General features: G+C 40.7%; 1 protein-coding gene across 1 annotated transcript in view; it reads left to right on the top strand.

Moving 5' to 3' along the window:
* The window catches only part of VTN (vitronectin), a 60,472-nt gene extending 47,552 nt beyond the window's left edge, over positions 1 to 12,920 (top strand). Inside the window, exons 6-8 of the mRNA XM_077294496.1 lie at positions 913 to 1,065; positions 9,198 to 9,506; positions 12,635 to 12,920. Of these exons, the coding sequence (XP_077150611.1) occupies positions 913 to 1,065; positions 9,198 to 9,506; positions 12,635 to 12,762 (590 nt within the window). The 3' untranslated portion in view covers positions 12,763 to 12,920. The remainder of the gene's footprint in view (positions 1 to 912; positions 1,066 to 9,197; positions 9,507 to 12,634) is intronic.
* The last annotated feature ends 375 nt before the right edge of the window (positions 12,921 to 13,295 follow it).

Raw genomic sequence — 13,295 nt, 5'->3', positions numbered from 1 at the left:
AGGTCACAGTAGTATTTTAGTGATTCCCCAGCACGTCAGCATTGTCACATCAGATCTGCTCCAGTCTCTAATGTCACCCGGTCCCGCTGTATTCATTCAGCGGACTATGTTGTGGCCAATAGTCTCCGGGCTGTGTAGGCATTGTCCAGCTAGTGATCCTGATGTAGCTGTGACCTGTGGTGCTACCCAGTCAGACAGAATGTGGGTGTCCACCAATTCACAGATGTGACCTACAGCTACCTGCTGTGGCCTATGGGGTAGTAATACACCCCACTTGAACTCTCAATACACTGCTGGCAATCTCCAGTTATTACTATATACTGGCCCAGCTTATTTGATCCCTGTTGCTGACCCTAGACTGACTTAACCCTCTTATTGCCTGACAATTCTGCCTCTGACTTCATACTCCTGGTTCTGACCTCAGCGATCCTCCTAACCTAATTTCTGCTGATTTTTTCTAGCAACTATCAGTTTTGACCCAGGTATTCAACTACCTTCTGCCAGCTGGCTCCACTGGGCAGCGGCTACTCTGTGAACAAAACCTAGTGGTCCTTGTTGTAAGTCCAGATCTCTGTACTACAGGGGTTAAAGGGTCTAGGCCAGGGTAGCTCTGGGACCGGCTAACTGGATTGACTACAAAAAATCTGTCTGGGGAAACCCTTTTAAGAGCTGCCAGACTTCCGCAAACAGTTCCTATTTAGTAGCGCTTAAGGACCATTTGCCATGCAGGAAAAAGTTTGAAGGAGTCACAGCACTAAAGAAATGCTGTGGCGCCTTAAATCCCATAATTGGTGGCTCCTTGGCAGTCAGACTTCACTGATCAGAAAATAATGGTATAATTCTATTTGTGATGGGAATAACCCTTTTATATTTGTTTTGCTTTACTTCTAAATCCATATTTCTTCACTATAGGTAGTCGGTATTGGCAGTATGAATTCAAAAACCAGCCCACCATCCAGGAGTGCATGGCCTCATCCCCATCAGAGACATTCACACGATATGTAATGATCCAGTATGACAGCTGGGAACAAGACCTTGACTTTATCTTTGGAGGGTGGTTTAGAGGTAAGTCTGCAAGAATCAAGCTAGTCAATGGCCATGTAAAGAATACATTGGTCACACATTTTAGCTTGTGGCTGAGTATGTAAGGGGTGTGTAGTCCGCGTGTCAGATTACCACACAAGTGATAAACATACACAAGTGTGGGGGATCTCACTGTGTTATTACTGCTCCCTCGGTGACAAGTTTTCTTGGCATGGTGTATGCATGATTGGTGTACTCCACGGAACAGGAGAAAACAATCACAGCATGCTGCGAGTGTATCCGATAATTGGACCACCAGCCCCCATGCTAGTCTATGGGAGCGTGTGAAACATCGCACTGCAGTCTGATTACTGCAGAAATTGAGACACTGGAGAAGATGAAGAAATTAAGTTCTCCGTCTTCTCCACACCAGTCCTGCAATTCTCTCATGTGAAAGAATCACATCACAGCAAGATGACACTCTGCTCAAACTCTGACAGAGTTTGAGCTGCGTTTTATTAGAATAATTGGCCTGATTCTCTCGTATGACCCCACCTCACACTTCTTTCTGCTCCCTCCACACTGAACAGGACAACTCTACTCAAACCGAGGTGGCCCTCCAGACTCCCTAAGCGGCACAACTCCTTTCAGTTACGTATAACCAGTAGCTTTGCCTCTCGTCAATTCCTCCTTTCTCTTCTCTAGAAATCACTAACATGTTTCCACTGCTACCTTCCTCCTCTTATTCTGCAGAAAGGGCTTCTGCCATTAATTCACTGCAATCTTCTGAGCTCTCCTTTTAGCTCCAGCAAAGCTGCAGTATTTTCCTATTACTGATTCTGACCGAATTACTAGGAATACGCTAAACTTTAACTAAACCCAATAAGCCATTTATAATCTCTACATCTTCCCTTCTCTGGAAAGTTCTGCATACACAATGAGGCCATGTGCACACGTTCAGTATTTTTCGCATTTTTTTCGCGTTTTTTCACTATAAAAACTTGATAAAAATGCGAAAAAAGCAAAAAAACGCAAAAAAACGCTTACATATGCCTCCCATTATTTTCAGTGTATTTCGCATATCTTGTGCAAATGTTGCATTTTTCTCCGCGAAAAAATCGCATCGCGGAAAAAAAAGCAACATGTTCATTAAATTTGCGGAATTGCGGGGATTCCGCACAACTAGGAATGCATTGATCTGCTTACTTTCCGCATGTGGCTATGCCCACCATGCGGGAAGTAAGCAGATAATGTGCGGTTGGTACCCAGGGTGGAGGAGAGGAGACTCTCCTCCACGGACTGGGCACCGTATAACTGGTAAAAAAAAAAAGAAATAAAATAAAAAATAGTCATATACTCACCTTCGATGGCCCCCGCAGTCTTCCCGCCTCTCAGGTGCACGCTGCCGCTTCCGTTCCTATAGCTGGTGTGTGTGAAGGACCTGCGATGGCGTCGCGGTCACATGACCGCGATGACGTCGCGGTCACGTGACCGCGACGTCATCGAAGGTCCTGCACACACCATCTATAGGAACAGACGCCGCTGAGGAGATCGGCTGTCTGCAGAAGGTGAGTATAACCATTTTTTTAATTTTTTTTATTTTTAACATTCTATCTTTTACTATTGATGCTGCATAGGCTGCATCTATAGTAAAAAGTTGGTCACACTTGTCAAACACAAGTGTGACCAACCTGTCAATCAGTTTTCCAAGCGATGCTACAGATCGCTTGGAAAACTTTAGCATTCTGCAAGCTAATTACGCTTGCAAAATGCTAAAAAAAACCGGAAAAAAACGCAAAAAGAAACATGCGGATTTCTTGCAGAAAATTTCCGGTTTTCTTCAGGACATTTCTGCAAGAAATCCTGACGTGTGCACATACCCTTAGTGTAATGCTAAGAACACTCGTTTCCTGATAATTGTGCAATGTAAACAGGTTGCAATCGCCCGATGAACAAGCCAAAAAATCATCAAACCCAACAAATGAACATTTTACTCATTCGTTGGGTACTTTGGGCTATGTTCAGAATTAGCTAATCGTATACTAGGGATTACAGAACAGGAGAAATACTTGGGCTTTCTGGTTACAAGTAAGTTAAGCAACACTTCTCAATGTCAAGAAGCAGTGGCAAAAGCAAACAAGATTTTAGGGTGTATAAAAAGAAAGAGAACATTCCATTATTCAAATATATTATTCCACCTCACTTACTACAAAAAGGAAAATGGTCCAATGCAAAAGTTTGTCACCCTGCATGGTTCATACCTAATAACAGCTTGTAAACACTTTTTATAGCCAGTCAAGAGTCTTTCAATTCTTGTTTTAGGGATTTTCAACCATTCTCCCTAGAAAAATTCTTCCAGTTCTGTGAGATTCCTCGGTCGTCTTGCATGCACTGCTATTTTGAGGTCTAGACACAGATTTTCAATGATGTTCAGATCAAGGCACTGTGAGGGCCATTGTAAAACCTTCAGCTTGCGCCTTTTGTGGTAGTCTATTGTGGATTTTGACACGTGTTTAAGATCATTATCCATTTGTAGAAGCCATCCTTTTTTCAACTTCAGCTTTGTTTACAAATGGTGTTATGTTTGCACCAAGAATTTGCTGAAATTTCATTGAATCCATTCTTCCCTCTACCCGTGAAATGTTCTCCGTGCCCTTAATGGTTAATGAGATGAGTTGGTGAGATGTTCTGTCCCTGAAATTCTGTGCCCTTTTTTCTCCACACATACCTTTGATCATTGTGGACAAAGAGTTCTATTTAAAAGGGATTTTGTCACCACTTGGGACACTTTTAAACTATTACTATGGGCATATAGGTAATAGAATGGTTAAAATAGTCCTACCCGTATGCTTCATAGCTGCAATCTAGTTGTTGAGAAATTGAGTTTTAATATTTTATGTTAATGATTTCTTCCAGGCTCTTGGGCGTGCGGTGCCTGGAAGAAATCTATGCCTCCTGTCTTCATTATTATACCACCCCCCTCCCATGGATAGCACACTTCCCTGTGACGTGCAGCTGTGGCGCTGTAATCCCGCATCTGTGCCCTGCACTCGCGCTATTATCTGTACCTTATCCGCCCTTCTATGGGCAGTGTCTTCATCCTTCTTCTGCGCAGGTGCCTGCGAGTCACTGCGCAGTAGCAGATACTATACTCATGTAAATCGTAGTCAGTACAGAGCTGTCATTATTTAAAGGGACCCTGTCACCAGAAATAATGCTGTTAACCTGCAGATAAGCGGTTAATTTGCAGATTAACAGTGTTATTACGCGGCCCAGGGCCTGTACGCAGCCGAATGCAGCGGGGAAAAAATGAACTTTATTCCTTGCCAGCATATCTGCAGGTTAACAACGTTATTTCTGGTGATAGGTTCCCTTTAAAGTTATTCCGATTAACCCCCTAATAAAATTTAGCTATTCTAGTAGGATTTTCCTGACAAATTCTTAGCGGAATTTTACAACAAAAGCCATGGTGTGCAAACAGCATTAAACACATGAAAGAGAAAGTTAACAGTCAGTAAAAGTGTACAAAAAATGGCAAGGCATTAGATATACCATGGAACACTATGAAGACATTCATCAAGAAATGTAATTTATTTATTTATCTATTTTACTCATGTATATTAGCGGCATTAATTCCACAGCACTTTACAGATATTATTGTCACTGTCCTCATTGGGGCTGACAATCTAAATTCTTTATCAGTCTTTGAAGTGTGGGAGGAAGCAAATAAGGGGAGAATATACATCTTTGCAGATTTTGTCCTTGGTGGGATTTGAACCCAGGACCCCAGTGCGGCAAAACAATAGTGAGCCACAGAAAGAGCCTAATATTTCATATAAGTGTTAATCCAATTTAATAAAAAAAATCAGATAAATGTATAAGTACACAATTAATATTTTATTGAATTAAACAATTACACAATAAAAATGATATACAAAAGTTAATAGTAAAAACAAGAAACAATGAAAGCTAGGAGAGACTGATCAGAGGCACAAAATAATGAAAACAAGATTACTATGCAAAATTTAGCCACCGGATGGCAGAATACTACCAAGGAGTAATGATAACAGGTATGTATAGGCCAGGGATGCACAACATTTTTTGGCCCAAGGGCAACATTTCCATATTGAACCAATCTAAAGGGTTGCAAAAAAATGTAAAGGGGTATTTACATGATTACATCACCAGAATCATCATCCGTACATTAATATATCACTTGAACCAAGTTTTGAGTATTTAAGGAGGACTTGGAGAGTTTCGACTTGAAAAAAATCAGCATGAACACACTAACTTAAACTGAGTTTTTGGTGCAGAACGTCACCAACTCCTCCTCAATGTCAAATCTCTAACTTTTTGAGGATTTTTAAATTGTAACATAGCTATATATTATTTATTATGGATTGCTGATATAGCACTAACATATTCCGCAGCGCTTTAGCTATAAAACACATTATGGATTGCTACATGGTTACAAGGTCAGAGCCACCATCAGTTCATAAATTCAGCAGTAGAAGCACTGTCGGTACATAAATGCAGCGCAAGGACCATAATCAGTACATGAATGCGGTACCAGAGCCAGTGTCAGTACATGACTATATCACCAGAACCACCATCAGCATGAATGCAACACCAACAACCTTCAATACATGAATGCAGCACCAAAACCATCGTCAATACAAGAAATCAAGTGCAAGAACAAATGTTAGTATATGAATGCAGCAGCAGAAATATCATCTGTACATGAATGCAGCACTAGAAACACCATCAGTCCATGAATGCAGTACCAGAAACACTGTGTACATGAATGCAGTGACAGAACAACAATCAGTTCATGTATACAGCACCAAACTTAGTACAGCGATAAATTCTACTCTGAGATCAGCCCTATAGATAATTGTACTGCATGAATCTACAATTCCCAGTAAGTCCTTAACAATGGTAAAGAGATACTGGCAGTTGTTGTTACCAGCCATGATCAGACTGCTCACCATACAGAAACCACTGTAATGATGAGTCGCAGGCAGTATCACAAATAAACACTCATATCTAGGTACCTGGTAGGTGACATCTTCTCTGACTGGAGTTGTTCCCATCCCTTTTGTCTCCATGTAGCACAGACACCATGATGAAATTTCATGTCCACAGCTAGTCTCTGCAGACATTTCTTGTCTCAATCTTTAGCAGCACAATCTAACACTATACTCTTAAAAATATAAGTATAAATATAATGCCCCATAAATATAAATATTTTCCATGATGCACCCCTGAATATATAATTGACTTTCACTGCATTTCCGGCAAAAAATATCTCTCCCCATTGCCCCTTTCCATAACGTCCCCCCACAATGCCCCTCTCCATAATGTACCTCACTCACTGCCCCTCTCCATATTATCCCCCACATACTTCCCCTCTCCATAATAATCCCCCATACTGCCCCTCTCCATAATGTCCCCCCATACTGCCATTCTCCATAATGTCCCCCCCCTATACTGCCACCGTACTGGTTGAGTACTGCATGTGACAACAATTTCCTGTATAGCGTGGCAAGAAGGAATCCTTTTCTTTCAAAGATACATATCCAAGCACTGCAGTGTTTTACCAAAACCTACATCAAGTCTGTCAAAGGCATGTGGGAAAACATGTTATGGTCTGATGAGACTAAAGTTGACGTTTTTGGTCATAATTCACATAATGTTGATATATTCACATAATTCTTTGGTGCAATGACAACAATATGAATAGCCAAAAGGACACTATGCACACAGTGTAGCATGGTGTAGGCAGTAGTATGCTGTTTTTTTTGGCAACTGGAACTGGAGCTTTAGTGAAAGTGCTGGGAATTATTAACAATTCCAAATATCAGTCAATTTTGCATCAAAATTCACCTTTCAGCACGACAATGACCTAAAGCATACCTCCGAATCAACAAAAGAGGGGCATCTTCTAATTCTTTATTTTTCTTTTTCCACCCAAAAAGATTTCAGTTTGTTTTCAATTGATTTCTGCAAATTATGGGTGACATTAAACTTGGAAAACGTTCTGAAATGATTCTTCTTGGTATGATTTTTTTTTACATAACAAATCCTGCCATTTTCACAGGGGTGTGTAGACTTTTTATCTCCTCTGCATATTCTGGTTTTTAGCTTCTGGATGTAAACAAGATTGTTCTGACTGCAAACAAAAATATTGAAAATGGTTAGGAATGAAAAGACTAGGTATATTAGAAAGTTGAATAACTTTTCATCATACCACGATGAAATCTAAGTCCATTATTGTGTTTTATCTTACATATATAAGTAGGGGTAGTTGTAGCTATGGAACATATTTTCCTTAAAGGGGTTCTCCAGATATTTTTCTTTCTGAACTTCCCAATATCGTCTAAATATTTTAAACAGTCACCTGTCGATCCCCTGCCTTCACCGCTGACTCCATCTCTTGCCACTCTCAGAAACTTCTCTTACAGTGACATCATGTGGCTTCAGCAATGAACAACACATCATTTCTGTAGCTGCCGCTGTCACATGTGCAGAGGACTTCACTGTAGGAAAAGGCTCAGAAACTAACTGGAAAAGAGTGGAACATAACCCTATCAAATTCACTTCTTGCCCTTAATGTTTACTCTAATCCTAAGGGCAAATTAATGAGTCTTTGAAACACGGTCTGTGTGTGGACGGGGATGAACAGACTGGACTTGGGTCTCCCAACATGAACTGAACTGCCTCTTAGGCATTTATGAGGCAATTAAGTTCGGGTCAGGATACCTGAGGCTAAACCATAAATTATGGCTTATACATGGGCCGCGTTTCAGAGACGTCTGAATTTGGCCTAAATGGAATGATGGGGAAGATGAGTCACTCCATAGTCATCAATTTATTATTATTATTATTATTTTTATTATTATTATTTATTTATATAGCACCATTAGTTCCATGGTGCTGTACATTAGACGGGGTTACATCAAAATACAAATATCACTTACAGTAAACAAAACTAACAATGACAGACTGGTACAGAGGGGAGAGGACCCTGCCCTTGCTGGCTTACATTCTACAGGATTATGGGGAAGGAGACAGTAGGTCAGGGGTTCAGGTGGTTGGTCATTACAGTAGGAAGCTTCTTTGAAGAGATGGGTTTTCAGGTTCCGTTTGAAGGATCCAAATGTGGTGGATAACCGGACGTTTTGGGGCACAGAATTCCAGATGATGAGGAATATTCAGGAGAAGTCTTGGAAGTGATTGGGTGAGGAGCGAATAATCTTGGAGGAGAGAAGGAGTTCTTGGGAGGTCCGGAGGTTACGTGAGGGAAGATATTGAGAGATTAGTATGGAAATATACGGAGGAGAAAGGTTATGGATGGCTTTGTAGGTCAGTGTTAGTAATTTAAACTGGATACGCTGGGAAATAGGGAGCCAGTGAAGAGATTTGCAAAGAGGGGAAGCAGGAGTGAAGTGAGGAGAGTTAAGGACGGACTAGCGGGGTGAGAGAGTGTTAGAAGGTAGGCCACAGAGGAGGATGTTGCAGTAGTCGAGGAGGGAGATGATTAGGGCATGCACAAGCATTTTGGTAGAGTGAGGGTTGAGGAAAGGACGAGAACAATCTTGTGAAACACAGATTTTTCTTTTGGGGACTGAAACTAAGACACCTCTGTTGTAATCCTGTAGTATTCCAACACAATGTGGTTTAGTATACTAGGCAGCATGGTTACTCAATGATTAGCACTGTCGCTCTGCAGCGCTGGGGTCTTGGATTCAAATCCCACCAAGGACAACATCTACAAGGAGTGTGTATGTTCTCCCCTTGTTTGTGTGGGATTCCTCCTGGTACTGAGGTTTCCTCTCCAAAGGCATGAAGATAGGGAATTTAGATTGTGATCCCCAGTGGGTACAGTGATGATAATGTCTGTAAAACTATGTACAATATAAAAATAGAAATCTGAGAATGTTAAATTGCCATATTTAAATGCGTTGTCTACCTTGATTTCTTATGATATTCTGCCACTTGTATTATTATTTACTGTATATATGATTTTTATGCTGTAAAATAATAATTACAAATTATTATTATTGTGCATATTACCGTAATATTATTAATATTTTCTGCTGATCTATTATACATTATCTATTCATACATTTGTTTACTCACAATGATTAATATTTCCATCATTTTCATTTGAGATAATAATGAGGTTCCTCGCTATATAAAAAGAGACTGGAAAGGGATTCCAAATGGAGTGGATGCTGTACTGCCAAGCAGATTATATGTTCCAGAGAAGAAAAAGTCTGTTTCACGTCGTAGGAAGAGTCGAAGGACCAACCGAAGAAAGAGCCGCAAGAGAAAGCCAAGCTGGAGTGACACAATGGTCATACTAGATGACCTTTTTGGCTATGATTATGATGAGTATGAAGAGTATGATCCTGACTGGCTTCCTCCTAAAAGGCAACCAAAATGCCAGCCAGTCCAAAGTGTTTACTTCTTTAAAAATGGTACGTATGATCCAAGAGTCTGCGGGAACTTTATAGAGTGGGAGTAGTTACAAACAAGCGGTGAACAGTGGGCTAATGTCCGGATAAACCCAGTAAAGGGCAGTGGTAATGTTTATTTCTTTGTCTGATTGTAGTTTCACAGTAGATTAAATCTAAATAATATCCTGACACAGAACTCAAGTAGCAAAGCTTTTATATCACATTTATGTTGGACATAAATGCAGAGAAATTCCCTATATACATCGGATGTAACCATAGCCTAAAATGTGGCTGTTACGTTCAGGCTCTATATGTTGCATACCTTTCTTTTCTAAATTCATATCCAAGAAGCATCGTTTCTCCTTGCGGAGATTGACATGCTAAGCATGCCGAGATGAGGAGACTTAAAGCCGCAATGCTCCTAGAGTTCTAGTCCAGGAGTGGGTGATAAATGCAGAAGTGGTGCATATGTTTCTATTAAACTTTTCCTCTGATTTTTCCACTCCTGGTTTTGGCTTACAAATACTGATGTAAAATACTGACCAAATAATGCTAGCCTTAGAGCTATAGCTTTTTTATTTCTCCGCTGATTGAGCTGTAAGGCAGCTTATTTTTTAAGTGACAAGATTATGTTTTTAACTATACCTATTTTATTTCCATTTCACTTTTGGATCGCATCTTATTCCACTTTTTGTTTGCCAATATGAAAAAGAAGAGTTTTTTTGCCACTTTTTTTTCTTGTAGTGTTGTTCATTGAAGGGGTTAACTAGCGTGAGAGTTTTATAGGTCGGGTCATTCCAATCAGGGCAATACCAAATGCGTGTACTTTTTTTTGTTTATTTTTGTTTTTACATACCGTAAATATACCTGTTTATTTGTATAATATTATTTTCATTTTTTTTTATTTTTTGTTATTTAAAAATATAGATTTTTACAATTTTTTTTACTTTTTTACTTAGTCCTTCTGTGGGACTTTAGCTTTTATTAGTAGAATCGCTGATATAATGCAATGCAATGCACCAGCATTGCAATGCATTATACCAGTCAGTGTAACCCTGACAGAAGTCTCTAAGCAGACCACTGTCGCTGGCAGACTCAGGGCTCGTCAGGACAACCTCAGGTTGCCATAACAATGATTGAGCCCTCGCGATGACACCCGAGGTCACCAATAGGACGGAAGAGGGAGCTCTCTCCCTCTCCTAGCCTCCCAAATGATGCAATCAATATTGATTGCTGCATTTAGGGGGTTAAACAGCCAGGACGGTGCTAGCATTGGTCCTGGCAGTGACAGCCGGGGCTCGTCTATCGTGTAAGCTGAGCTCCCTAATGGCGATCGCGCGGGCACTGCTCTTGTGCCGTGCAAGATCATCATGACGTACCCATACGTCAAAGGTCAGGAACCCCTAGCCAGCCATAGTGTGTATGGCAAAGGCCTTGAATAGATTAAAGAAGCACTCCCACCAATCTTTTCATTGCCTAATTTTGAGTAAATGTTTTTGAAGTGTACTGTAGGTCCATTAATACACTCACTGTCTTCCCCGTGAGATCCAGCAGGCAAGAATAAAATAAAAAGAGGACTGGAACAGAGCTGGAAATTGGGGAAGATGGTGATGACATTTGCACAGGCAATAAAATGTTTGGTGGGAGTGCTTCTTTAGGGGTTCATTCCTGCAGAACCTTTTCACTACATGATAAATTTTGCAAAACCTTAGTGCAAGGAACATTTTGTTGCAGAAAAGGTGGAGATCTGCAGCATGTTTCTTGCTTTTCATTACAATGGGTGACATCTGTGGCAACATCCACAGTGGATGACACCCATTGTAATGCAGATCTCGGGTGCTGCACAACTTACACTGCGCATTTTCTCATTCTCAATGTTGCTAGAGTAATACACACTGGACTTTCCACATGCAAATCACTTAGGAAAGTCTGCTGGATATTTGCCCTGTAGGAATGCAGCCTTTGATGAATCATTAGAGAGTGTAAGTTGCATCTGACGATACATGCCAAGGTTTTATGTTCAGATTACATATAAATCCAACTGGAAAATGAGTGGCATACTCAATCAGATGCCGAATCTAATGACATTGTCTCCTCTAGAAGTATTGCTACCAGGTGAAATATCTCTGTGCACAAGGAGTCTGACAAAGCCCATATGGCAATGCAGCGAAGCTACGTAGGTTCGTACTAAAGCTTGGCGTGCTCATGAGCTTTATTTTTTTAGGACTTGCCATATAGTGGCCATGCAGCATGTCAACTGCTAACACATGGATGTGACACAGCTCTATGGATGTAAGCTGCAATATGATACTGTCACAACTCTGTTGTTGGATGTCCCGGGACCAGGGGCTTCTTCCCTGTCCCTAATGCTAGGGGGCACCCTAGCTTGTCATACTCCCTGGATTACTTCTGATGGTGAAGATGCCGGGGCCACGTACCTTACCTTAGCTCCTGAATCCACCCTCAGTGTGTACCCTTCCCCCACCCAGGGAAGAGGGGAGTAGTAGTATACCCTAGTACACCAACCAAACAAGGTAGTACGAACAGGGGTAACGAAAAATGCCAAACATACAAATATACACATGTAACAGAGGTATGCATCGGGGAATGGAGGATAGGGTTAAACCAAAGTAGGAGAAGAAAAAGAATTATCACACACTCAAAACCTCGCAACAGTCACAGATAAATCCACCAAACCAACAACAACCTCCAGCCATGCAGCATAAGCTAACTCTGACAATGAATGCTAGCCAGGGCCCAGATTATATAGGCGATGGGAGTGGCTGACAGTACACAGCTTAGCCTTAAGGCTCCAGGAATGCTCAACTGAGCAGATTAACCCCAACATAAATTTACACTGTTTAATAAGAAGGTGAAGTGCTTCTACTCAGTGCAGGAGTAGTAGGAATCAGATGCTGTGGTCTTCTGGCTTCTCTCTGGTGCGGTAAACCCCTGACAGATGCCATCTCACCCCATGGTGCCCGGTTCTTGTCACTGTCGGTGCATAGCCTAAATCTTGGTAGATGTCATATCACATCCAGAAAGAGCTGGAGCTGTGTTGCATCTCTGCTAATGCTGAGTGATGTATCACGCATATATTTATTATAGATAATGTGAACCAATGTCATCATTTCTTATTTTTCGTACAGATAAATATTACCGTGTAAACCTCCAGACGAAGCGCGTAGACAGAGCCTTTCCTCATTACCCTCGATCCATTGCAGAATACTGGCTGGGATGCAAGAAATCTTCTAAAGAAAAGAAGTCAAGAGGCTGATATTTTTCTTGAGCAATATATATTAGAAAACAAAATTAACAACCAATCATTTCTGACCAAGATTAAAATGTTTATTTGCCAAAGCAGCCACCAGCATTTATAATGATGGATTCATGTGATTTTATGGTAAAACCAAAATAATATATATTTTACATAAAGTGAGAAGTGTCACGTGCTTTTTTTGAAATTCGGAGACAGGTGGTCATGTAGCAGTAGCTGCCAACCAGTGACATTGGCAATGCCCACTAGCACACATGCGTTTTTTTTTTTTACATACTAGAATTGGCTTTAGCAGAAAAAGAGAATTTAAGCTTGTATGACCCCCTCCTTGTGTTGTAGATTCTTCTCAAGTGTGTGATAACACAGAATTTCACAGAACTGACTGTCATCATTAGCAACCTATTCATTAATATAATTATTCATAGCACTGTTATAAAATAAAGTATTAGTTTCCTTAAAAGGGCATCTATCACCACGTTTTTTCTATATAATGTGAGATCATGAGGTAGGGGCTGAGACACTGATTTCAGCAA

The sequence above is a fragment of the Ranitomeya variabilis genome, chromosome 3, assembly GCF_051348905.1.
Source record: "Ranitomeya variabilis isolate aRanVar5 chromosome 3, aRanVar5.hap1, whole genome shotgun sequence".
Lineage (NCBI taxonomy): Eukaryota > Metazoa > Chordata > Amphibia > Anura > Dendrobatidae > Ranitomeya > Ranitomeya variabilis.
Note: the sequence above shows the minus strand (reverse complement) of the source record. Positions and strands in the feature narration are given on the sequence as shown.